This window comes from Perissodus microlepis, chromosome 20 (assembly GCF_051167445.1).
Source record: "Perissodus microlepis isolate ML-2025 ecotype Zambia chromosome 20, ASM5116744v1, whole genome shotgun sequence".
Taxonomy (NCBI): Eukaryota; Metazoa; Chordata; class Actinopteri; order Cichliformes; family Cichlidae; genus Perissodus; species Perissodus microlepis.
This window is the reverse complement of record NC_140480.1, coordinates 20,464,667-20,491,033: the sequence shown is the minus strand read 5'-3', so window position 1 is coordinate 20,491,033 and position 26,367 is coordinate 20,464,667. Positions and strand designations below refer to the sequence as shown.

General features: G+C 43.9%; 2 protein-coding genes across 2 annotated transcripts; both read left to right on the top strand.

Moving 5' to 3' along the window:
- Positions 1-16,038: 16,038 nt before the first annotated feature.
- haus7 (HAUS augmin-like complex, subunit 7) lies at positions 16,039-21,155 on the top strand. The gene is made up of 9 exons (XM_084916472.1): positions 16,039-16,181; positions 16,560-16,675; positions 16,751-16,821; positions 16,898-16,959; positions 17,074-17,264; positions 18,879-18,990; positions 19,112-19,324; positions 20,644-20,755; positions 20,832-21,155. The coding sequence occupies exons 1-9, from the start codon at positions 16,125-16,127 to the stop codon at positions 20,891-20,893; spliced, it is 996 nt and encodes a 331-aa protein (XP_084772598.1). The 5' UTR covers positions 16,039-16,124; the 3' UTR covers positions 20,894-21,155.
- Positions 21,156-21,249: 94 nt separating this feature from the next.
- On the top strand, positions 21,250-24,248 carry LOC146364446 (ninjurin-1-like). Its single transcript, XM_084916477.1, has 2 exons — positions 21,250-22,538; positions 23,970-24,248. The coding sequence occupies exons 1-2, from the start codon at positions 22,332-22,334 to the stop codon at positions 24,201-24,203; spliced, it is 441 nt and encodes a 146-aa protein (XP_084772603.1). The 5' UTR covers positions 21,250-22,331; the 3' UTR covers positions 24,204-24,248.
- The last annotated feature ends 2,119 nt before the right edge of the window (positions 24,249-26,367 follow it).

Below are 26,367 nucleotides of genomic sequence, written 5' to 3'. Positions count from 1 at the left end.
AATCCTTCTACCCTCTCCAATCTTAGAAGAGGTTTACAAGTTTGTGGACAAGGCTCAGCGGGCCCAACACTCTAAAGGAAAAGAAAGACAACGCAGGAAATTTCACACCTTGCTTTCAAAAACACACACTCCTCATCCTGAACCTACACAACCCAGAGAAGAAAACACACCTGAAGTCAGTCAGGAGAAATGGGTTAAGAACTTTTCAGACAGGATTCTCACTGAACCTGAAAAGAGAGTATTAGCCAAAGGACTCAATTTTGCCATTTCTCCACAACAGTTGCCCATAGTGGACCTCATCACAGCCACAGAATCTGCCATACGGATTAATAAATTATCACAGACAGAAGCAGAGCAAATCAGGATGAAAGTCTCAGCCACGCTCTCCAGTGCCAAAGTCCCTCCATCCAACCTCACAATACAGGAAAAGAAGGCCGTCGCTTCCCTGAGCAAAGACCACAACATCACTGTTTTACCAGCTGATAAGGGAAGATGCACCGTGGTCCTAAACACTACAGATTACCATACAAAGATCACTACTCTCCTCAGTGACAACAATACCTACGAAGCCTTAAAGCGAGACCCCACAAGCAGCTACAAAAAGAAAGTTATAGTTTGCCTTCAAGACTTTGAAAAGGACAAAATTATTGACCGCCTTACATATCACCGCCTTTACCCAGGGGATGCCATACCCTGCATCTACGGACTTCCTAAAATCCACAAGGAAGCTGTCCCACTCAGACCCATAGTCAGTAGCATAAACTCAGCCACTTATAACATTGCTAAACACCTTGCTACCATCCTTGCTCCTCTTGTGGGGAACACCCCACACCACATCAAGAACTCCACCGACTTCACCGACAAGGTCCAGAAACTTACCCTGGATCCAGATGAAACCATGGTGTCCTTTGATGTAGTCTCTCTCTTCACTTGCATACCCACCACGGAGGCCGTGGAGACTGTCAGAAAACGACTACAAGAAGACAGCTCCTTGGAGGACAGGACCAACTTCACACCCGATCAGATTTGCACACTGTTAGACCTCTGCCTCACCACTACATATTTCAAATACAACGAAGGCTTTTACAGACAAAAACATGGCTGTGCCATGGGCTCCCCCGTGTCACCTATTGTAGCCAACCTTTACATGGAGGAAGTGGAAAGGAAGGCTCTTGGCTCTTTCAAAGGAAGAGTACCCAGCCACTGGTACAGATATGTGGACGACACCTGGGTCAAAATCAAGACACAAGAAGTGGAATCCTTCACTGCGCACATTAACGCTGTGGATAAAAACATCAAGTTCACCAGGGAAGACACAAAGGACAACTGTTTGCCTTTCCTGGACTGCGCTGTGCACATTGAAGAGAACGGCAAACTCAACATCGAAGTTTACCGGAAGCCCACACACACGGACCAGTACCTCCTCTTTGACTCCCATCACCCTTTGGAACACAAACTTGGAGTAATTAGGACCCTACACCACCGGGCAGAACATGTTCCCTCTAAGCCTGAAGGAAAAAAGAAGGAACACACACATGTAAAGGAAGCACTCAAAACGTGCGGCTATCCTAAATGGGCGTTCTTAAAGTCAGCAAAGAGGCACAGAAAAGACACCAACGAGGGAGGATAAGAAGGACAGACGCAACAACATTGTCATCCCCTATGTAGCCGGTGTATCAGAAAAACTTAGGAGAGTTTTCTCCAAGCATGACATCCCGGTGCATTTCAGACCCAGCAACACGCTCAGACAAAAACTGGTTCACCCGAAAGACAAAACGCCAAAACACAGACTTAACAATGTGGTGTATGCTGTACAGTGCAGCGAGGAATGCCCAGACCTCTACATTGGAGAGACCAAACAGCCACTTCACAAGCGCATGGCACAACACAGAAGAGCCACCTCCACAGGACAAGACTCAGCAGTCCATCTGCATCTTAAGGATAAAGGACACTCTTTCGAGGATGCCAATGTTCACATTTTAGACAGAGAGGACAGATGGTTTGAAAGAGGAGTGAAAGAAGCCATCTATGTCCACTGTGAGCGACCATCTTTGAACAGAGGCGGGGGTTTACGACACCAACTCTCTGCCATCTATAATCCAGTTTTGAGATCCCTTCCCAGACGCCTTAACGCCCACTCACATCCTGGGCCATCTGACCTCAGGAATTCGCATGATAAGGTGGGGCCAGGTTTCACAATGATCACACCCGAAACTCTGGCTGATTGGGACCCACACCCAGTTTCACACCTTGGCTCAGGCGATTAGAAGATCATCAGGGGGTCCTTTTGTCCCTCTGTGGGGCGATACTCCCACTAGGTTTATATCTGGGACTCTCCACCATTTGACCTTAGAACTGAAGAAGCTTCTCGGATGAGAGGTGAAACGTCTTCAAGTAAACTTAAAGAAGTCCAGACGCTTTTCTTTGCAAGCTCCTTTGACTACGATGACCTGGATGACTGAGAACCTTCACAGACATATTGCCGTACATTTTGGGAGGAACACCCTTCAACTGGTGCGGGAGTATGAAAGGGAATCAAGGAAACTAGCGGATTATAGGAACCATCTCCGTTTCAACCTAAGATGTAGACAAAGCAGAGTTGTTCCTAAGAGCCTGCGCCTTGGATCCACTGTCAGGGGATACAGAGCAGACTTGATTCTACAGAGAGCACAAAATCACCTTTTAAGTGAAAGGATAAGACAGGTCCATTTCACCATAGATGCCCTCCAGATCAAGATCAGCCAGACCCTGCAGGAACTGGAAATCCTTCTACCCTCTCCAATCTTAGAAGAGGTTTACAAGTTTGTGGACAAGGCTCAGCGGGCCCAACACTCTAAAGGAAAAGAAAGACAACGCAGGAAATTTCACACCTTGCTTTCAAAAACACACACTCCTCATCCTGAACCTACACAACCCAGAGAAGAAAACACACCTGAAGTCAGTCAGGAGAAATGGGTTAAGAACTTTTCAGACAGGATTCTCACTGAACCTGAAAAGAGAGTATTAGCCAAAGGACTCAATTTTGCCATTTCTCCACAACAGTTGCCCATAGTGGACCTCATCACAGCCACAGAATCTGCCATACGGATTAATAAATTATCACAGACAGAAGCAGAGCAAATCAGGATGAAAGTCTCAGCCACGCTCTCCAGTGCCAAAGTCCCTCCATCCAACCTCACAATACAGGAACAGAAGGCCGTCGCTTCCCTGAGCAAAGACCACAACATCACTGTTTTACCAGCTGATAAGGGAAGATGCACCGTGGTCCTAAACACTACAGATTACCATACAAAGATCACGACTCTCCTCAGTGACAACAATACCTACGAAGCCTTAAAGCGAGACCCCACAAGCAGCTACAAAAAGAAAGTTATAGTTTGCCTTCAAGACTTTGAAAAGGACAAAATTATTGACCGCCTTACATATCACCGCCTTTACCCAGGGGATGCCATACCCTGCATCTACGGACTTCCTAAAATCCACAAGGAAGCTGTCCCACTCAGACCCATAGTCAGTAGCATAAACTCAGCCACTTATAACATTGCTAAACACCTTGCTACCATCCTTGCTCCTCTTGTGGGGAACACCCCACACCACATCAAGAACTCCACCGACTTCACCGACAAGGTCCAGAAACTTACCCTGGATCCAGATGAAACCATGGTGTCCTTTGATGTAGTCTCTCTCTTCACTTGCATACCCACCACGGAGGCCGTGGAGACTGTCAGAAAACGACTACAAGAAGACAGCTCCTTGGAGGACAGGACCAACTTCACACCCGATCAGATTTGCACACTGTTAGACCTCTGCCTCACCACTACATATTTCAAATACAACGAAGGCTTTTACAGACAAAAACATGGCTGTGCCATGGGCTCCCCCGTGTCACCTATTGTAGCCAACCTTTACATGGAGGAAGTGGAAAGGAAGGCTCTTGGCTCTTTCAAAGGAAGAGTACCCAGCCACTGGTACAGATATGTGGACGACACCTGGGTCAAAATCAAGACACAAGAAGTGGAATCCTTCACTGCGCACATTAACGCTGTGGATAAAAACATCAAGTTCACCAGGGAAGACACAAAGGACAACTGTTTGCCTTTCCTGGACTGCGCTGTGCACATTGAAGAGAACGGCAAACTCAACATCGAAGTTTACCGGAAGCCCACACACACGGACCAGTACCTCCTCTTTGACTCCCATCACCCTTTGGAACACAAACTTGGAGTAATTAGGACCCTACACCACCGGGCAGAACATGTTCCCTCTAAGCCTGAAGGAAAAAAGAAGGAACACACACATGTAAAGGAAGCACTCAAAACGTGCGGCTATCCTAAATGGGCGTTCTTAAAGTCAGCAAAGAGGCACAGAAAAGACACCAACGAGGGAGGATAAGAAGGACAGACGCAACAACATTGTCATCCCCTATGTAGCCGGTGTATCAGAAAAACTTAGGAGAGTTTTCTCCAAGCATGACATCCCGGTGCATTTCAGACCCAGCAACACGCTCAGACAAAAACTGGTTCACCCGAAAGACAAAACGCCAAAACACAGACTTAACAATGTGGTGTATGCTGTACAGTGCAGCGAGGAATGCCCAGACCTCTACATTGGAGAGACCAAACAGCCACTTCACAAGCGCATGGCACAACACAGAAGAGCCACCTCCACAGGACAAGACTCAGCAGTCCATCTGCATCTTAAGGATAAAGGACACTCTTTCGAGGATGCCAATGTTCACATTTTAGACAGAGAGGACAGATGGTTTGAAAGAGGAGTGAAAGAAGCCATCTATGTCCACTGTGAGCGACCATCTTTGAACAGAGGCGGGGGTTTACGACACCAACTCTCTGCCATCTATAATCCAGTTTTGAGATCCCTTCCCAGACGCCTTAACGCCCACTCACATCCTGGGCCATCTGACCTCAGGAATTCGCATGATAAGGTGGGGCCAGGTTTCACAATGATCACACCCGAAACTCTGGCTGATTGGGACCCACACCCAGTTTCACACCTTGGCTCAGGCGATTAGAAGATCATCAGGGGGTCCTTTTGTCCCTCTGTGGGGCGATACTCCCACTAGGTTTATATCTGGGACTCTCCACCATTTGACCTTAGAACTGAAGAAGCTTCTCGGATGAGAGATGAAACGTCTTCAAGTAAACTTAAAGAAGTCCAGACGCTTTTCTTTGCAAGCTCCTTTGACTACGATGACCTGGATGACTGAGAACCTTCACAGACATGTCAGGTATGAAATTACACTTGCCATAGATTCAGCCAAATGTTGACTACCTCTGTTGTACCTCCTTATATTTTTACATTACATTCACTAAACCCCTTTGTCTCTAAATTTATACACGAAGCTGTATAAACTCATCATTCAATTGTTATTAGCGACTACAGGATATATACAGTACAAACTGTTCATTGTAATCCAGCCCATGCAAAGCCCATGTAGGTGTGATGACCATGGACTGCATAAATACCACAAACACTTCCAAATACTAATTACAGAATAATAGTGGTTGATCATGTTCCCACTATTTACTGTTTGTTTGACAACAACAGATATTATTATTTATATACATAAAACCACTGATGCTTTCCTTGCAAAGCTGAAGCAATATCAATTCTGATGGAACCACAAAAACCTCACAATCTCCCCTTCTACTGTCATAAGCCCACCCATGGTTGAGCTCATCCTCACAGTTGTTACAGGGGCAGGAGGATGCAGAGCATCCTCTCCTTATGCAAAAACACTTTCTGCAACTGGAAGGTCAGGTGCCCTGAAAAACTGTCTCCTTGCGGTCACATTTATGACATAAGGTGAAGCTATCCCTCTCACTTCATGCCCCCTCATCACATATGACACCTCCTCATGGACTTTTGAGGAGAACTCAAATTGTTATTTTTATTATCATCTCCCCATCGGTGATGGCTGCCAGCTTATTGTACTTTGTGATGAGTGGTTTAGCCACTCCCTCTTTTACATCAAAGCTGATCACTCTGACCTGGTCGCCCATTTTCAAAACTCGAATTCGCAACGGTGGGGGGCGGAAATAAGGGGTGTCAGGCCGACTCACAATTAATTTTCTCAACGTCATTCTGAAAACAACAAAGTAACACAAACACATTAACAACTTAATACATTTTGCTGGATTCACTTGTGATATAATACAATAACACCTGTTACTTTCATGTAATCTCTTTGCATTTTGATATCAGCAAAGAAATTATTCACCTCTTACATTCACCTCTTAATGCTTTTGCTTTCAATTTTTACATGCCTCTAAATCTTTGCTACTTCAGTATTTTTTTTTCAACCCTCACAGAGTGAAACACACACATAGTAAACCTTGGAAGTGTGTGGGGAAGGAGGACCCAAGATGCAGGACTCTGCGATGCAAATACACCCATATAATATATAGTCCATACTGCTCACGGACCCAGAGTCCCTGGAACCGGGGACACATGAGTGAGCTCACATCATAAATAAATGTCCGTCCGTCCATCCATTTGCTTCCGCTTATCCTTTTCAGGTTCGCGGGGGGGCGCTGGAGCCTATCCCAGCTGTTATAGGGTGAGAGGCGGGGTACACCCTGGACAGGTCGCTAGTCTGTCGCAGGACCAACACACAGAGACAGACAACCATTCACGCTCACATTCACTCCCACATTCACACCTATGGGCAATTTAGATTTTCCAATTGATTAACAAAGCCCTCAGCTACAAATGCTACAGCTAAGCTACCGGTATTACATCCAGTCATGAATGCACAGATTGCTGAGTATTTTCAGCGTGGCTTCACAAATGATGAAGTCCTTGTGTTATTAGCTGAATCACTTGGCGTTACTATCAGCAAACGTACTCACGAAAGAGCCAATTTGTTGCGATCTGGTTTTGAGTGCGCGTTCCTCTGTGCCATATGCTTCCGGGTAACAAGAAAGTGACCTCATTCACGCAGATTACTGATTGGCAGAGCCAACTCGAAATTTTGACCAAGGCACCCTAACAAAAAGCAGGATTTGGATTTTGTAAATGTTTAAGTGATTGACTTTGTGGAGATCAGAGTACATGAGTGCGTTTCAAACACGTGGCCGTTACAGTATCTGTGGGTGGGGATGATCTGTGTCAGCCACAATTTAGCAGAAGGTGACACTGAGGATTATCACAATCAGTCACCGATCATCGATCGGCCGCATCACTGTGGTCATCTGAAGGCAATTGTCTATGGTGTGAAGATAAGAGATGTGCAGCACCTGAAACTATGGATACTGGATGCCTGTGCTGGCATTTCTCCTGCGGTGTTGCTATCAGTGTGTGAAGAGTGGGAGAAGAGGGTTGCATTGACAATCCAACACAACGGGCAGCACATTGAAGACATTTTATAAGTGGTCAGAAACTTGTACATAACTCATGAAAGAATAAAGTTACGTTGAAACCAAGCACACCATTGTTTTTCTTGTGACATTACCAATAAGTTTGATGTGTCACATGGCCCTCTTCCTATTGAAAAAGCAAAAGTTGTATCCAAGATGGCCGACTTCTAAATGGCCACCATGGTCACCACCCATCTTGAGGAGTTTGCCCCCTCACATATACTAATGTGCCACAAACAGGACTTTAATATCACCAACCACTCCCATTTTATTACGGTGTATCCATATAAATGGCCCAACCTTTAGATGACAACCAGAAGGAGCGTGTTTGGAGGCGTGGTCCTGCTCCTGAAATTTGATACATAATCTCTATTAAATGTCCAACTGCCCAAAACCTAACAACACAACTCCTATAAATACTTAACTTTAACACCAGATTTTCATATATTTACATTTCAAAGTGATTTCCTCTCCCGCTTCAACCGCCATGACTATCTGCAATGAATCCTGGGATATGGTGGGACATGAAGGATACACCGGACCCATCCTTCAAATTCGTGGAAAACAAGGACGTATTTGGACAGCCTTTGTCGCGTTGCTTTGACATCATTGCCCACAAATGCGGCCATCGAAGTATGCAACCTCTGAATTTGGACAAAGCCGCAGTGTACAGCGGGTGGGAGGAGTGAGGAGTGGTGTGTGGGTAGTGTTTGGGGAGTAACGGAATACATGTACCACTGTTACGTATTTAAAATACAAATATGAGTAACTGTATTCCTGTCACGGTGAGTAGAGTGAGCCGTGTGGAAATATTAAAGGAGGATCCAGTCGCAGACACTCGTGAAGGTGAGGTGGTTTATTGAACACAAAATAAAAATAGACAAACGGCAAACGGAACAGAAGGCTATCTAAACTGAGAACAACTAAGCTAGTGAACACAACCCAGGACATGAACATGAAGGAGGATGAGCAGCGGAGAATGACGACAGACAGCAGGGTGAACACACAGAAGGAGCACGGTGGATACACAGACAGACCAGCAACTACAAAGACAGAAGACGCAACTTAAATGCACACAGAGAAACACCGGGAGATTACACACAGGTGGGGGACACAGCTGGGAGTAATCAACGAGACGAGACAAGAGGTAAAACTGAACACACTCACATGAGACGCAGACCTTCACAATAAAACAGGAACAAGAAACCATCACACAAAAGACGCAGACTCGACACTGAGAGACAGACAGAAAATGACACATGGAACTTGAACTAAACCAAAAAACATACCAAAACATGACAACTCAAAATACTGGGTCAAACTGACCCAGAACCGTGACAATTCCGTTACAGTTACCATTTAAAAAGGTGGTATTTAGAATACTTACTTTGCTGAAATAAAGGTCGTGTCCAAATTCATGGGCTGCATCCTCCTGAGACGCATTTGTAGACCGATTGCGTCACAGTGACGCGCCGAAGGCTGTCCAAATTCGTAGAATCCTCCGAATGCAGCCGACAAATGCGTCCTCCTTTTCCCCGAATTTGAAGGATGGGTCGGGTGTGTCCTTCGTGGCCTACCATATCCCAGAATTCATAGCGCGGCCCAGCCAAACTCCAATTTCCAACAATGGCGGCAGCTACTAAGTTTTAAAATTACTCTTACTAATCTTTCTGGGTCACAAAATAAACTTTTATCATATTTTCAGGCGAGAATGTAGCTGTGTTAACATCAAATATCTGCTCGGTTTATCAAGATATCTCATATTTGCAAAAGTGCTTCGACATTCACTTAGACCAGCGGTCCCCAACCTTTTTTGCGCCACGGACCGGTTTATGCCCGACAATATTTTCATGGACTGGCCTTTAAGGTGTCGCAGATAAATACAACAAAATAAAACTAGTACCGGTACAGAAAAAAAGGAAATTTATTCATAACACATATGAAAAGACCAAGGAAAACCGAGTAAACGATAACAAAATAACGCTGAAAACCGATAAAAACCCTGAAAACTATACATTTCACACCTGAGCCTCAACTCTCGCGGACCGGTACCAAACGACTCGCGGACCGGTACCGGTCCGAGGCCCGGGAGTTGGGGGCCGCTGACTTAGACAACCTAAAAATGTTATTGTTTGGCTTTTTTCTGTGTTTTCTTTGTTCGTGAGTAAATTGGTTTGGCTGAGATTAAAGTTATGAGATTAGATTAGAGAAAATAAAACTATTAATCCCCCGGGTGGTTTTTACAAAGCTGAATAAACGTCAAACAGAAGTGTGAGATGGTCGAGAATTTACGTGTCCTGTTATATTTTAGGAGCAGACGGCCGAGTTTATTAAACTCCACCGAGACAGCAGAAGGCTAGACCGTCCAATTTCCCCAGCCGTTTACTTCCGGCCTATCCGACCTTCTGAGCACCCAGCCCATGCAGACTGCGAAGACTGGGTCCTCAGAAGGATGCAGCCCATGAATTTGGACACGACCAAAGTGATTACACAGCGGTCTTCCTGTTTCATATGTTCGGCTGTGCCCTCTCTAATTTTGGTTTCCACGCCCCAAACAAAACACGCATTAAGAGGCCTGTGTCTCAATCTCGCGGCCCATGTCACCTCTACTACACCCCGCATAATGATGTGAAGAAATATTTTTAAAAATTATTCACAAAAATTATTTAATATGAAGGCAATAGGCAGAGTGTTACAGGCATCGCACTAAAGAATGTAGCCTCATGGGCAGTGTAGTCCGTGCTGCAGGGAGAATGGACTGCCATACCCATTATGTGTCTGTGAGCGAGGGAGGGAGAAAAAAGGAAAAGTACGAGCTGTACCCGAGCAGAAACGGGAGCTGGAAGCATGCAAATATAATAATAACCACTGTAGCCAAAAAGAGTGCCTGACGAGCCCAGTTGTAAGTAAGCTATTAAGACTTGACTGTACACCGTGTTCGTGTTTTCCTCCCAAACAATAAGTTCCGTTGGAGCAGCCTTTCAACGCCTCTCTCTGTCTCTTGCTAGCAAAGTTGACCCAGACAACAAAGTAAAGCTAGTTTTCAGCTACAAGCCCGACACGAACCCGCCGTATTAGCCAGAGGTCCCTTTACTACGGTTCGGAGCCGCGGACCTGTTTTATATACGTGTGGAATAGTTTTCTATACAAGATCGCTGCAAAAAGTGCAGCCTTACCTAATGTCCACCCTACTGTTACTCATTTATATTAAGATTTTAATATGTAGTCAGTATTGGTATGGCGAGTAACCTTCAGTAAAAGTCATAATTCACACAGCAATAGCACATTCATGTAGTTGTAAAAGGCATGCTAGTATTATAGGTAATCCAAAGTATTCAGAATTCATTACTGTCATTGAGTAACGTAACGGAATACGTTACAAAATACATTCTGGGGCATGTAATCTGTAATCTGTAGTGGAATACATGTTAAAAGTAACCTTCCCAACAATGTGTGTGGGTAACCTTCACACAGCAATGACGGCCTCAGGTGATCAGGAGAAACTCACCTGGATTTCCTTTTTCCACAGCAGACTGAGAGCTGCAGGTGGACACTGAAGGAGGTCTCAGACAGAGGTTGTAACTTCAGTACACATACTACTGTTAAAGGACTGAATACACTCCCCATACCAGCATAGGCAAAAATACACATGTTCTGTACTAAAGTGCTGTAGTAGAATTTGAAGTACTGATTCAACTTCTTTACTCAAGTAAAAGTACTGAAATGTACTCGGAGAAAGAAAGTAAAAGAAGCTGTTTGCAGGATGTTTCAGAGCTCACTGAACCTTGTGCTATATTAATACCTCCAGTAGATTTTCGTAGTGTGATCAGGTGACCTGCTGCTCTCTGTGGATGGACACACCTGAATCCAACCAGATGTGAGCAGATGTTTCATGAGTTGTCCTGATTTCATCCTCCACACTGACAGTACACAGTTTATGCTGTCTTTATATTAGACACTATACAACCATCATCAGCTAAGTCATCTGAATCTCTGCTACACATGATGTAAGCTAACTGTGCGCATCCACAGCCACTGTGCAGCAGTCACACACTGTTCTTTACTTTAAACCATCGCAGCAAACTAACCTGTTTATCCTGCACTAACCTGCAGAGGATTTTCATGCAGCCTTTAAATGTCACAGTCGCCTCAGTTGGATTTCACAGTATGAACAAACATAATGTGACATGTACAGATTTGAAAACATGAGGACATGTGAGCTTTAAAAGCTGGAAAAACTGATCAGGAAGGATGGCTGTTGTTAGCATGAAGCTGGACACTCTGGTGACAGTGGCAGAGAAAAGGACACTAAAGAAACTGCTGGACATTATGGACAATGCTGGGCATCCTCTGCACACGGCCATCAACAACCAGAGGAGTCTGTTCAGTGAAAGGTTGCTTTTCCCAAAGACAAGAACCAAGAGACTTACTCTTTTGTCCCACATGCCATCAAACTGTTTAACTCCTCTCTGGAGGGGAGAGGGAGGGGAGACAGGAGGACAAAGGAGGGGGGAACAACTGAGCTGTAGTGCTTTTTCACTGTACAATACTTTTGTTAATATCCAACAGTGCACTAGACTCACAATACTTGAAATGTGCAATTCCCTTGTATTCCTACTCCTATTTATTCCTTTCGTATACTCTGTATTTATATATGTGTGTATATATGTTATATTTCTGCTCACATGCATCCTGTAACTTCTGTCGGTGCTGTGCTATTGGAAACCGAATTTCCCGGAGGAACCCACCCGAGGGATTAATAAAGTTCGAAGAAGTTTGCTCTTTCTTTTCTCACCCTGTGAAATAAGCAGCTGGACCTTTAGCTGCAACACACTGCAAGACAAACTGCACAAAAACAATTTGTGTGTTTGCTGATCTTTGTAGAGCTGATAGAAACGCTGTATTAAAAACTACCTGGCACTCCCTCCTTCTGTAGGGCTGGCTGGATGCTGAAGTACCACAAACACAACTTAACACCTGCAGTCCTTCAGATGTTGTGGGGAAAAAAGAGGGGAAAAAAAAAAAACACTGTCCCACTTTAATCCCTGACTTTGGCACACATCTCTTTTCATGCTCCATCTCCTGGTGATTAATGAATGAACAGGATTTCTGTTTGGGCTCAGATTGGTTTGGAGGCTCGCAGTGACATGAAATGACAACTCGAGCCAAATGAGCTAAACCTGAAGTAACAAGCCTGTTCTGAAAATGTGAGGAGTACAAAGTTCAGATATTTGTTTAAAAATGTAAGGAGTAAAAGAGGAATAGTAATAAGAGTAATGAACAGGTGCCGTTCAGTGTACCCAGCCAGGAGGCCCTATATGTATACATAAAGACTTTTTAAGCCTTATTGACTCTTTAACCTGGTGCAGGTTTGGATCTGGTCTCAGGACTGAGAGGGCAGCATCTACAGTGGCTTGCAAAAGTATTCGGCCCCCTTGAACTTTTCCACATTTTGTCACATTACAGCCACAAACATGAACCAATTTTATTGGAATTCCACGTGAAAGACCAATACAAAGTGGTGTACATGTGAGAAGTCATAGTTGGACTGGCCATCGGGCATACCGGGCATTTGCCCGGTGGGCCGATGGTGATTTTTCGTTTTTATGGGCCAATGGGTTTTTTTTGTTGTTTTTTTCCATAACGGTATAAACACTGCACATGTGTCCAGGCTAGCTGGGAACATTCCCGCGTCAATCAAGTCAAACTTCTGTTATTGCGCAGCTAGCCGCTCACAATGGTGGAGAGAAAAGTTGATTCTGAAAGCAGAGCCTTTCAGCGCCAGTGGGTGACTGAATATATGTTTACAGACATTGCTGGTAAACCCGTGTATCTTAGTAGTGGAGCTAATGTGGCTGTAATTAAGGAATTTAATTCAAGACGGCACTACGAGACAAAAGGTCAGGATAAGCTGAAAACCTATATGCAGAGCAGAAACTACAGAAAGTAGAAGAGCTAAAGAAGAATCTGACATTTCAGCAGACCTTTTTCACCACAGCAGTATCACAAAGTGAAGCTGCTGTGAAAGCAAGTTTTATTGTAGCAGAGGAGCAAAATCCACCTGGTACCACTCTGAAGAGCTGCATGATGAAGCTGTGCAACGTCTTGCGTCCAGACAAAACACAGATTTTGGCAAATGTGAGCCTGAGCAGAAATACGATTGCTGATCGGGTTTGTGAGATGGCCACTGATTTAAGAACACAGTTGTGTGAAAGAAGCAAAAACTTTATTGCATACTCTCTTGCTGTGGATGAAAGTACAGACATGATGGACATTGCACAGCTGGCCATCTTCATCCTTGGAGAGGAAATATTGGACATTAAATCGATGCACGGGACAACGACAGGAAAAGACATTTTTTAAAACGTATGTCAAAGTGTCACCGACATGAAACTGCCCTGGGACAAACCTGTTGGACTTACAACAGATGGAGCGCCGGTGCTGTGCGGTGAAAAAAGCGGACTAGTCAGCAGTCCGCTTTTTTCACTGATGCAGTGAAAAGATGCAGGAGGAGAACTGTACCGGTGAGTTAACAGCATATCACTGCATCATACACCAGGAAAGGCTGTGTGGTAAAGTCTTAAAAATGGAGCATGTAATGATCACCGTAACGCAAACCGTAAATTTTATCTGAGCTAAAAGTTTAACTCACCGTCAATTTCAGTCTTTTATGTGGGAAATAGATTCAGAGTTTGCCGACATTCCTTATCATACAGAGGTCCGCTGGCTGAGTTGGGGAAAAGTTCTCAATAGAGTTTTTGAGCTCATCAAGGAAATCTGTCTGTTCGTGGACATGGCATGTATGATGCGATGAAGGCATTTCAAGTGAAGCTGTCACAAATGCACCAGTGCAACCTGCCTCACTTTCCCTGTTGCCAAGTAATGTTGAACCAAGTCAGCGGACTTTGCTGAACTGCACCTGTGCAGATTCAGATGGAGCTGCAGTGTAATGATACACTCAAGGCAAAGTACGACACTGAATGGCCCGCACAGTTTATTAGTTCCATTCCTGAAGCAATGCCCAGCTCCGTCTACATGCGGCTCCAACCTTGTGTTCGCTTTCATTTATTTTTTCTGGGGGGTTTTGGCAGCATGTTCATATTTCTAATTTTTATGAAGAGCAAAATATTTAAAGTTAAAGTTTTTTTTTTTTTAAGTTTATTTAATCTGGAATAATATTCCTGTCTGTTTTTATTCATATTTTGTGGAGTTTATATACTGCTGGGCGGGTGCTCTGATGTTATTGATGTTGAACTTTTTTTTATCTTATTTTATTTATAAGGTTAGTTATTAGAGTTTCCAACCGTCCCGTAAAAAACGGAATGGTCTCGTATTCAGAGAAAATATTGCGCGTTTTTCGTATTGAGGTGAAAAGGAACACAGTTTGTCCCGGACTTCAGCTACAATGAAAAAGACACAAATCTGGAGTTATTCTGTCTTTGCTGCACAGCTGCCTCTTCTTCTCTCATTCTCTCCCCTCCCTCTCCTGTTTCTACTTCAATCATGAAACTGATCAATGATCAGCTGATTTTGCCAGTATTTTCCCACATTTTCTAGATACTGTACCAGTACTGTGTGTAAAATGCCATCAAAAAGTCAATTAAGTTTTATTCTTTCTCACCTGTCTTTCTATCTCCTTTCACTTTTTAAAGGTTGCCATGTTAGAAAAAATATTTTGCCCTGCCATGCTGTTTATTGATGTGGCAAATGAATGGTTTATGAAAATATATCTAAATCTGTCATCAGTCATCAGTAATGATCATGTCTCTCCTCTAGTCTTCTGTCTTAATTTCAGGTTTTCACCATGTGTTGTAGATAGTTTAGAAGGTTAACTCGACCAAGCAGTCTACTTTCGGGTACTGTTTAGAATACCAGAATAGGGAGGATGGTGTAGGTTTAAGTTTATTAGACTGATACATATATACCAACAAGACAGTGTACATCACTGTGACAACAGCGTTTGTTTTCATTCAAAGGATTTATGGTTTTTCCTATAATACCATGGTGGGCCATTCATTTGGACATTTCAGGCTATTGTTGCTTTCATGATATGACTTGACTAAAAGAAATGTTATTAAGGAACCGGACCACGGCAGGTTTTAGAAAACCCATCCAGAATAATTTTGTAGGCCCATACAGGGACCCCAAAGGTCAAAGCTTCTGTTGCCCTGCTCACGCAGTCCTACCAACAACTACCCACTGTGAAAACAGGCAGGTAATAACGTTTTGGCACATTATTTATGATAAGAACCCACCGTGAGGGGAAATGCAGTTGTGGAGAAGATGAAACCACAGAACATGTTTGATGACGCTGTCAGAAATATGAAATTGGGAAAAAGCGACTGATGCAAAGCCCCAGTAAAGTGAAAGTGAAAGTGGATCTTATTGATATACTGTAAAAGAACTGAAGAAATGAACGATATCAGGCTATATTGCATTTTCTCAGACAGACTAATTTATCTGATAGCCTTTGATTTTTGTTTTCTTTCTCTGAGGGCAGCTGGATTCACAGCGTATTGATTTATAGGATAAAATATCGAAGAAAAGATGTCTAGTTTGACTTTGGTAAGAGACATAAATCCCTTGAGGACTGTCAGGAACAGCACCCCGTGTAAACATCAGCCGACATTCCTGAGTGGCTTTCCTCTGGTCCTCACGTCACGCCGAAGGATGGCGGTAATGCACACGGTCGCTGTTTGACAACCGCCAATAAAACCCACGAAGAAGAACCCGAGGTCGGTTTGGATAATGGCGGGTGTTCTGACAGAGAAACAACTTGCTCGTCATGTGTATTCTTCATTGGAGGTAAACATTAAAGTCATAGTTGTGCTCACATAGCATTAAACGCTGCTCTGTGATTTGTTTGAGCGGTTGGACGTGAGCGGCTCATTAATGCACTGAAATGATTAGTGATGTTTTCTAAGGGACTGTGTAGCTGATTTGTCTTCGGTACATATTGGACTTGTTCTACATGAATATTTTTACAGCGGTTTTCCTGCTGCGTCCTATCTTCTTGATCTTTTGACTGCTGCCTCATGCGGTCGAATAGAAACCGTACTGCTGGAGCCACAGATCCGCTGTGCTTTTGGTCATGACTCTTTTCCTTTGCCTTGATGTGACTCTGTTGTCGTGTGTGTGTGTGTGTGTGTGTGTGTGTGTGCCGTGTGCCGTGTGCGTGTTGAGGCTGCTTCCTGCCCCTTGGTTGAAGGTCTGTACCTGCAGGAAGCAGACAGTATGCTGCAGCTGCTGTGCGCCCCCTCACAGCACCGCACGGACATACTAGCGTGGATCTGCAGCAGGTAGGAGAAGCTCTGCTCATGTACCACAAATAATCTGTTCATTATTATGAACTCGGCCGTGTGTTCACTTCACAGTATCAGCCCAAGCTTCACCAGTTCAAAGCCGATGTCAGTGAGATCCAAGGAGCCTGATGTTCTGACTAAAGGTAACGTAGCTGTGCACAGAGTCCACCAGATGTTTTTGCTGCTTGACACTAACTGTGGTGGTTTATTTCCAAGCAGATATGGCTGTTCTTGGGCAGGAACTTTTGCTATGCCGAGCATCTGATGTGGACCTGATTAGGGTGAGAGTTTGTATTCAATTAGTGATGTTATTGATTCACACATATAGACATGCAGCATCACAATAAACACAAACAGTAATCACACATCCATGGTTCTGTGTTTAATCTCTGAAGGGTGATGCAAGTCCGCGGCGGCAACTTCAGTTTCTGGAGCAGCTTTTAGCTTTCGTCCCAGGCTGCGTGAAGTCTGCTGGGCACACAGCTGATGGAGAGCTGCTGCTGAAGGAGTTCTTTGGTGCTGAGAATCTGCCGCACCTCACACAGACGCTCAGTCCTGCGTTTGACCCTTGGCCTACACACATCAAGTATGTTTGCTGTCTGATGATCTCTTCTTACACACATTGCTGAAAGACTCATTCATGGATGCTTGGTGAATCCTAATCGAATTCATTGTGTGCTGTTGTACAACCACAAATCAGAAGAAGTTGGGACGTGTGTTAAAGTAAAATCAAACTGAAACCGTGCTTCGTTAAATGATCTTTGACCTGTATTATATTGAAAACAGTACAACAGCACATTATTTAATGTGTTCTTCATGAATTTTATTGTTGTTTTCAAAATAAACACATATTCCAGTTTTGGTTCTTCCAACACATTTCAAAAGCATTTGGAACAGTAAAGCATGTACTGCTTTGTAATGTTGTCACTTAAAAGACGTTTAGAGACTGAGGACACCGAGCGATGAAGTGATTCAGGTGTCATTTTGTCCCATTTCTTCCTGCAAACAAGTCTTAAGCTGGGCAACAGTACGGGGTCTTTGTTGTCACCACACATTCTGGACTGGAGACCTGTCAGGACTGCAGGCAGGACTTTGTAACCTTGTTCTTTGGTCCGGAGCACACAGCATCCATTTCTCCCAAAAAACAGTGATTGATGGTAAACGGACTGGTTCTTTTCTACTCTTCTGAGCACTCAAAGTGCTGTACACAACTTGTGTATTCACACAAGCACATTTTCTGAGTGCTTTCTAACTAACATTCACACTCTGATGGATGCATCGGAGAGCAATTTGGGGTTAGTATCTTGCCCAAGGATATTTGGCACGCAGACTAGGGGAAGCCAGGAATTGAACCATCAACCTTCCGATCAGTAGATGACCTGCTCTACCGCCTGAGCTACTGCCACCCAATTGATATGAAATTATTGATGTGATCACAGTGTACGTTTCCACTGTGACGTGGTCCATCCCAGATGCCTGTGAGCCCAGAGAAGTCCACGGCACTTCTGTTAACACACGGCTTCCCTTTGGCTCAGTACAGTTTTAACTGCCGTTTGTGGATGTAACTACGTACTGTGGTACTTGACAAAGGTTTGCCAAAGCGGTCCTGAGCCCATGCGGTGATATCGCTTATAGATGAATGACGGTTCTTAATGCAGTGTCGCCTGAGGGATCGGAGCGGTTGTTCAGCTTACGCTTGCGCCCTTGTCCCTTACGCACTGAAATTCCTCCAGATTCCTTGAATCCTTTAATTCTATTATGCACTGTTGAAGGTGAAATATCCAAATCTCTTCCCATCTTTCTTTGAGGAACATTGTCTTTAAACATTTTATCTCGTATTTGTTGCAAACTGCTTCTCCTCGGCCCATCTTTGCTCCTAGAGACTCCAAGAAAGGACTAGACCTTTCTCAGATGTTGCTTAGACATCACCTGTTTCCAATCAGATCATTATTTAACCAATTTACGTGATTACAAGCACTAAATTGCTCCTGTCACAACCTTTTTTGGAATGTGTTGCAGGTCTGAATGACAGAAAAGGACAAAACATTTTGTGTTCATATTCTCTGCAATGATACACGAGTCAAAGGAAATTTAGAAATCACTACTTTCCTTTTTTAATTTGTTTTCCAAACTGTCCCAAGTCTTTCTGATTTGGTTTGTAGGTGAGAAGCCTCTCTGACTTCTTTTCTGTACCACATAGGGCTCTGTGGAAGAACACCAAGTCATCTTATAAGCCAAACAGAGAAGAAAATGGAGATATTGTTGCCCTTCTACAGGCGACTCAATCAGCACTGGAGCAGCTGCAGTCAAAGGTCTGACAAGGAGGAAAAAAAGGGAAACTGTTATTAAAGCACCAACAGAAAGCTCAAACATCTTGTTTGACATGTGCGACTGTCATGGTGGTAAAGCATGCCGTTTGCTTCGTCCCCTCAGTGTGTATTCCTGAACAGCGAGGCCCAGAGTCCTCCCGCCTTCTCTCCAAGCTCACTGCGTGTAGCAGCGTCTGACCTCCAGCAACTGATGGCCACCTTCAGCCATGTTTATGAGACAGACCTGAGAGTTTACTGCAGCAGAGACCCCCCCAGCTTCAGCTCAGAGACAGAAGTCTTCCAGAGGGTCCAACAGCTGCTGCTGGCCTGCAACACGGTACTCACAAATAAACCCACTCTGTTAAAGTCACACCTGTGTCATTTGGACACCCACAGTCCCAGAGACTTGCACATTAAATCATTTTAGGGCTGCCCTTAAATCATTGACTAAATATTAGCAAATGAGGAAAGTCTCAGTTGACCGAGTTTGGTGGAGGGAAAGCAAAGCAAATCATTTACCTTCTTATTTACAGACGTGGCCAAATGTTTTGAGAATAACACAAATATTAGTTTTCACAAAGTTTGCTGCTTCAGTTTTTACGATAGCAGTTTGCACACACTCCAACTTCTTTACCATGAACTTGACCGAGCAACCCAACAATCATATGACCCCCCTATGACAGGGGTAGGGAACGTTAGTCCTCGAGGGCCGGCGTCCTGCAGGCTTTAGATCTCACCCTGGGTCACCACACCTGAATCACATGATTAGTTCATCAGGCCTCTGGAGGACTTTAGGACATGTTGAGGAGGTCATTTAGCCATTTCAATCAGCTGTGTTGGATCAAGGACACATCTAGAACCTGCAGGACACCGGCCCTCGAGGCCTGGAGTTGCCTACCCCTGCCCTATGAGCAAGGACTTTGGCAACAGTGGGAAGAAAAATGGAGATGTGTCTTAAATCTGGGAGTGTGACTGCACCTCATACACTCCCCTTTTAGTTTTGTTACTGTTTGAATTCCTGCATTTCACAGCGTCTGTTCTCGTTTTTCGTGCCCACACTCTGCTCTTTTGTTTCGTCTCAGTAGTACCTGGGATCTACCTGCTGTCAGTCAGAGGGCTGCCGTGAAGCTTTTCCCAAACTCCGGTCACAGACTCAGATATTAGCTTCCAGCTGTTCTCTTTCTATAGACACTGATGATCTAAGTGAAGACACGGTTAAAAATAATACATTTACAGTCAGAAACAAAAACCTGTTTCTGTAGCTAAATTATTTTCCTCCTCCTTAAACTGAATGGTGTTTTGATCGTTCTGTTTTTATAACCCAGCAGTTGGTGCCACGTTGATGGGAAGGTGTGCAGACACAGGCGGCTGTACAGCCAACTTCTGCCTGGTCTGACCTGAAACCTCTTCAGGTCCTAGCTTTGCATACTAATGGCTTATTCAGGGTTGTTGTAGTGGCAGCAGATACCTTGGACGTGTTTCACAGAGGTGTTGAATCTATCCCACCAAACATCTCTGAAACAGTTAGTCTGAACCTTCATTTAGTCCGGACTGTTTGCAGGCCTGATAGCAGGTCGGTGTAACTAATAAACTGACACTGCTCGTAGGACAGGAACATAGTGACGTGTTCTGTCCTCTGGTGTGTGCGTCTGTCAGGAGCTGGAAATGCTGAAGGAAGTGTCAGAAGCTTCTGAGTCGGTGAGCGAGGAGGTGAAGCAGCTTCAAACGCAGCCTCGCTACTGGAGCCATGGAGAGAAGCACACGTTACGTAAGTCAGTTTAACACTCATATTTAGAGTTTCTTACATATTGTTTATTATTTGTTTCCTCTTTTTTCTCCACTAGCTGATCAACTGGAGAAGGTTATTGGGCGAATTGGAGGCTTTCTGTCTCAGCTTAGTTCATAACGTCATTCAGAGGGATGCACTCATCAGATTCACTGAGGAGGCTCTGGTGGTGTTAAGACGGAGACAACACAGCTTGGACGTGTTTCACAGAGGTGTAAGGGACAGACGTGTGTGTGGTCACTGCAGTCAGACACCCTGTTTAATCTGAGCATGACTGACATGTTGTTGTGTGAAACAGAAAGTGTCACTGTTGGTGAGTCGAGAGTTTTTACATCGTTTTTTTGGAGAAATCAGTGATGACATTAAACATGTTGCTATGCTTCTTTGTTTCATGATGATTACTGAAACTGACCATTTTACACTCAGTGGTCACATCACATCTCACTGCAGTCGTGCTGGGAAGTACTCCAGACCAGAGTGGGAAGAGAGTATGTTCCCTACAGTTGGGGTGAGGGAAGCGCCATGCGTCGCAAAGACCAAAATCACTCATGTACTGTCTGATTATTAGGATTCAACTTCGTCATTACACATGTATAAATACAGGGTAACTGGTGGACAGTCGAGTTCCTGCTGTATTGAGCCTGTTCACGTCTTCATTAGTCCAAAGCTGAAGTCGCCTCAGAGAACAAGGGCACAGTCTAGGTGCTCAGAGAGTAACAAACATGGAAGAATGAGGGGGTCATCAGTATCTGGGTCATATATACTGCTATTCAATTAGAAATCTACTCTCCTGATCTGTAACTGAGTACTGTGAAATTCACATTTATTGTTCTATATTTTGTTAAACACTCGACTACATGTTAAGAAAACAGAAATGAAAACATTGTTTATCACGCCACAATTATTAACAGTAGTTCAAAGGTCTTATTAGATAAACGTGAGCTCAACTTATCCTTGTTTTATATCTCATGTATATATGGCTTCAAGCTCATGTACAGGAGTGTGATTCAAATATTCAGCCTTCAGACCACCAGCCACTCTATTTCACACAGTTCTACTCAGCCTGCTTCATGTGACAGAGAGCAGCTATCTCATCCACCCTGTTTACAAGGGGAGCCTTTCCAAAGACACTGGCTGAAACAAAAGCAGAGGGGAGCTAAACCAGTCTGTCCAGCTCGTACACCCAGTATGAGATTGGAACACAGTCTAATAAATAAAAATCTAAAATCAGGAGCAGAGAAATGTTATTATGGTTAAAGAGATCTAAAAACAGCTGAACTCTTCACTTTTGGTGAAATGTTGAAACTTTTCTAATCACAGAAATAGACAGTTTTTAGGTTTTAAACTGGTCTGAATCCATCATAATGGGAACAAAAGGATAACAAATCCCTTGTGAACCCAACAGAGCACCTCAGTAAAGGACGTATAATTCTTCTCATTGCTGCAGGCAGGCTGGCACACTGATTCGTGTTGATTTGTGTACAGCGATATTAAAAGACAAGACATTTGAGAAAGATGAGATACTCCAGTTAAAGGGCTCAAAGTTCTTGTATTATGAATGACACGAGTGTTGGAAAGTGACAGAGGGGCATGCAGTGGGAGTTGCTTAACAATCCTACAGGAGGAGCAGCCAGACTTGATCCTGTCTCCAGCCTCGAGTTTTTCTGCAGCCAGTACAGCACAGACTCCAGCAGCAGAAAGAAGAATGGCAGAGCACACGCTTAATGCAGAGGACATGGCTCTAAATAAACTGGGCGACATAGAGGTAAGCATCAAGCCTGTCTCGTCCTCTCTGCCCTCGGGGGCCACGGTGCTCGTAGCTGAAATGCGTAAAGTTTGTCCAGTTTCTGTCAGCACATCATGAAGCTGTTACTGAAGGTAACGGCAGAATTGTATATGGAATTATAGCTTGTGTGGGGAAAAACAAACTTTTTATCCTGTCTTGGGGCAAACTGACCAAACTTCTGAAGCAAAAGTAAAGCTGTGGCTCTCTCCCCACCGATCATTTAGACATGGGGCTTTTTCATAGAACCAGGTGTAGCTTCTTTCTAGCAGGACTTTAGTCTCATCCACATGATGTTCTACATTTCTGTTTCTGAGGAGCCAAAAGAAAGGTGGATCAAAAAGGCTAAAACAGCTCATTTTTGACCTTCGATGAACACAAAGGCCCAGCATGAGATAAATATGGATCATGTTGAACTGTGATTCAATAATAAAATTAAGGTATTTGATGTGAGCTTAAGAAGTCTCTTTTAATCTCATCCTACCGATAAATTTAACAAAGGCTGGGGCCGTGCCGTCTTAATGTCTTTGGCTTTTGTTATTCCTGATTTATTTATATGGTGAAGCTAGCAATGGGCATTCTGAACCTGCTTTAAAGTAGCTGAAAGTAACTATGTGTTCTCTTAATGCTCAGATCCACGTCAGGCATGTGCAGGCTATGCTATAACAAAGATAACCTGTACAGTGATGAAAACTGAGAATGTTCAGGTGAACAGAACCAACCTTTTGGGATTTACCTGGATGTTTGAGCATGCAGCACTAATCCCTGACATCACATCAACCTCGAAGAACAATCAGAATGGCAAAGTCACAAAAAACAAAAAGATTAATGATTCAGTTCAGTGTCACTTCATCATTATGCTATTAAAGTCCATGATAACAGGGAGAGAAAATAGGAACGACCCCTCTCCAGTGTCTGTTCCACTCATCAGCTGTACAGAGAGCTGAATGATAGCTTTGGGGCTGAGACAGGGCTGCACCCCGGTGTGACGTCTCACACCCTTGTGCTACACAGCTGGACTTAAGTAAATGTCTCAGCTGGTTGAAACTTTCTCCCAGTATTTCTGAGATACATGGCGGCGGTCACCTGGATTTATCAGCTCAGACACAGGACCAGTTCAATTGTTCTCCACACATGCATGTTTTCATGTGATAAGTTGGCAGGTATGTAGAAAACCACACCTCTTTGCATGTTAGCACATGTTAGCTCAGGTGAGTCAACATATGTTATTCTGCCACTCCTACCTTTGTCCTTAATGCCACACCCCAGGGACAGGTAACTAAACGTGCGTGGAAAAAAGCGTGGACACGTGTGCAGAGACGTCACACTGTTAAAGAGAGGAGAAACATTGTGAAAAGTTATTTGACTTTGCATTTGTGTTCCTGCTCTCGTACCTAACCTGTCCTCTCACAGGCCCAGCCTAGAAAAGCACTCCGACCTTTTGACATGAATCACTACGCCACTAAGAAGAGTGCAGCTCAGAGCATGTTGGACGTGGCCTTGCTCATGGCCAACTCGTCTCAGCTGAAGGCCGTCCTTTATGTGGGTCCGCAGTATCGTTTCTATGTCCCCCTCATCGTGCTGCTGACCCTGTCCACCGCGTTACAGGTCATAGTGGGGCTGCTGCTCGTCTTCATTGGCAAGTGACATCATTGACTTTGTCTGAATGAAAATGGCTTAAAGAACAGCTGTGCTTCTCTCTGTGTTATTCCAGTTTGAGTGAAAAATACTTTCAAAGTATTTTTAGAATAGAAAAGAATAGAATAAACCTTTATTATCCCACGGATGAGAAATGTGGGTGTTACAGTTCTTATAGCAGGGGCAATATAAAATATAAAAGGAAGACACAAACTGTTCCTATATACATAAGCAACTGAAGTTCGTATATACAGGTAACAATGCACAGAGCTATGTATTAATTGTGCAGTACACAAACAAGCTGGTGAGTAAGATGATCAAAGAATGTTGAGCTGCATTATAGAGTCTGACAGCCCCTCTCCAGGCTGAGACTGAGGTTAAAGATGGATGTGGTAACCTCACAGAGTTGATCTGCACAGTCCCTCAATAGTCTGGAGCTGATTCCATCTGGACCCGTGGCCTTCCTGGTTTTCATCTTCCTCAGCTGACTTTGCACCTGGTCAGCTGTGACGGAGAGGCTGCAGTGTGGGACAAAGTAAATGATGATTGCTGCTAAAGAACTGATTGAAGTTTCTTCGTAACTTTTTAAAGAGCAGGATAAGTTCGGGGGGGGTCTCTCTTCTGCGTAGTGAAAAAATGACAAGAGGATGTGAATCTCAGATTGATTGTGATTTTAATGAAAGGAAGAAGTGACGCTGAAAAACTACAGGGAGTGCAGAATTATTAGGCAAGTTGTATTTTTGAGGAATAATTTTATTATTGAACAACAACCATGTTCTCAATGAACCCAAAAAACTCATTAATATCAAAGCTGAATGTTTTTGGAAGTAGTTTTTAGTTTGTTTTTAGTTTTAGCTGTTTTAGGGGGATATCTGTGTGTGCAGGTGACTATTACTGTGCATAATTATTAGGCAACTTAACAAAAAACAAATATATACCCATTTCAATTATTTATTTTTACCAGTGAAACCAATATAACATCTCCACATTCACAAATATACATTTCTGACATTCAAAAACAAAACAAAAACAAATCAGCGACCAATATAGCCACCTTTCTTTGCAAGGACACTCAAAAGCCTGCCATCCATGGATTCTGTCAGTGTTTTGATCTGTTCACCATCAACATTGCGTGCAGCAGCAACCACAGCCTCCCAGACACTGTTCAGAGAGGTGTACTGTTTTCCCTCCTTGTAAATCTCACATTTGATGATGGACCACAGGTTCTCAATGGGGTTCAGATCAGGTGAACAAGGAGGCCATGTCATTAGTTTTTCTTCTTTTATACCCTTTCTTGCCAGCCACGCTGTGGAGTACTTGGACGTGTGTGATTGAGCATTGTCCTGCATGAAAATCATGTTTTTCTTGAAGGATGCAGACTTCTTCCGGTACCACTGCTTGAAGAAGGTGTTTTCCAGAAACTGGCAGTAGGACTGGGAGTTGAGCTTGACTCCATCCTCAACCCGAAAAGGCCCCACAAGCTCATCTTTGATGATACCAGCCCAAACCAGTACTCCACCTCCACCTTGCTGGCGTCTGAGTCGGACTAGAGCTCTCTGCCCTTTACCAATCCAGCCACGGGCCCATCCATCTGGCCCATCAAGACTCACTCTCATTTCATCAGTCCATAAAACCTTAGAAAAATCAGTCTTGAGATATTTCTTGGCCCAGTCTTGACGTTTCAGCTTGTGTGTCTTGTTCAGTGGTGGTCGTCTTTCAGCCTTTCTTACCTTGGCCATGTCTCTGAGTATTGCACACCTTGTGCTTTTGGGCACTCCAGTGATGTTGCAGCTCTGAAATATGGCCAAACTGGTGGCAAGTGGCATGTTGGCAGCTGCATGCTTGACTTTTCTCAGTTCATGGGCAGTTATTTTGCGCCTTGGTTTTTCCACACGCTTCTTGCGACCCTGTTGACTATTTTGAATGAAACGCTTGATTGTTCGATGATCACGCTTCAGAAGCTTTGCAATTTTGAGACTGCTGCATCCCTCTGCAAGATATCTCACTATTTTTGACTTTTCTGAGCCTGTCAAGTCCTTCTTTTGACCCATTTTGCCAAAGGAAAGGAAGTTGCCTAATAATTATGCACACCTGATATAGGGTGTTGATGTCATTAGACCACACCCCTTCTCATTACAGAGATGCACATCACCTAATATGCTTAATTGGTAGT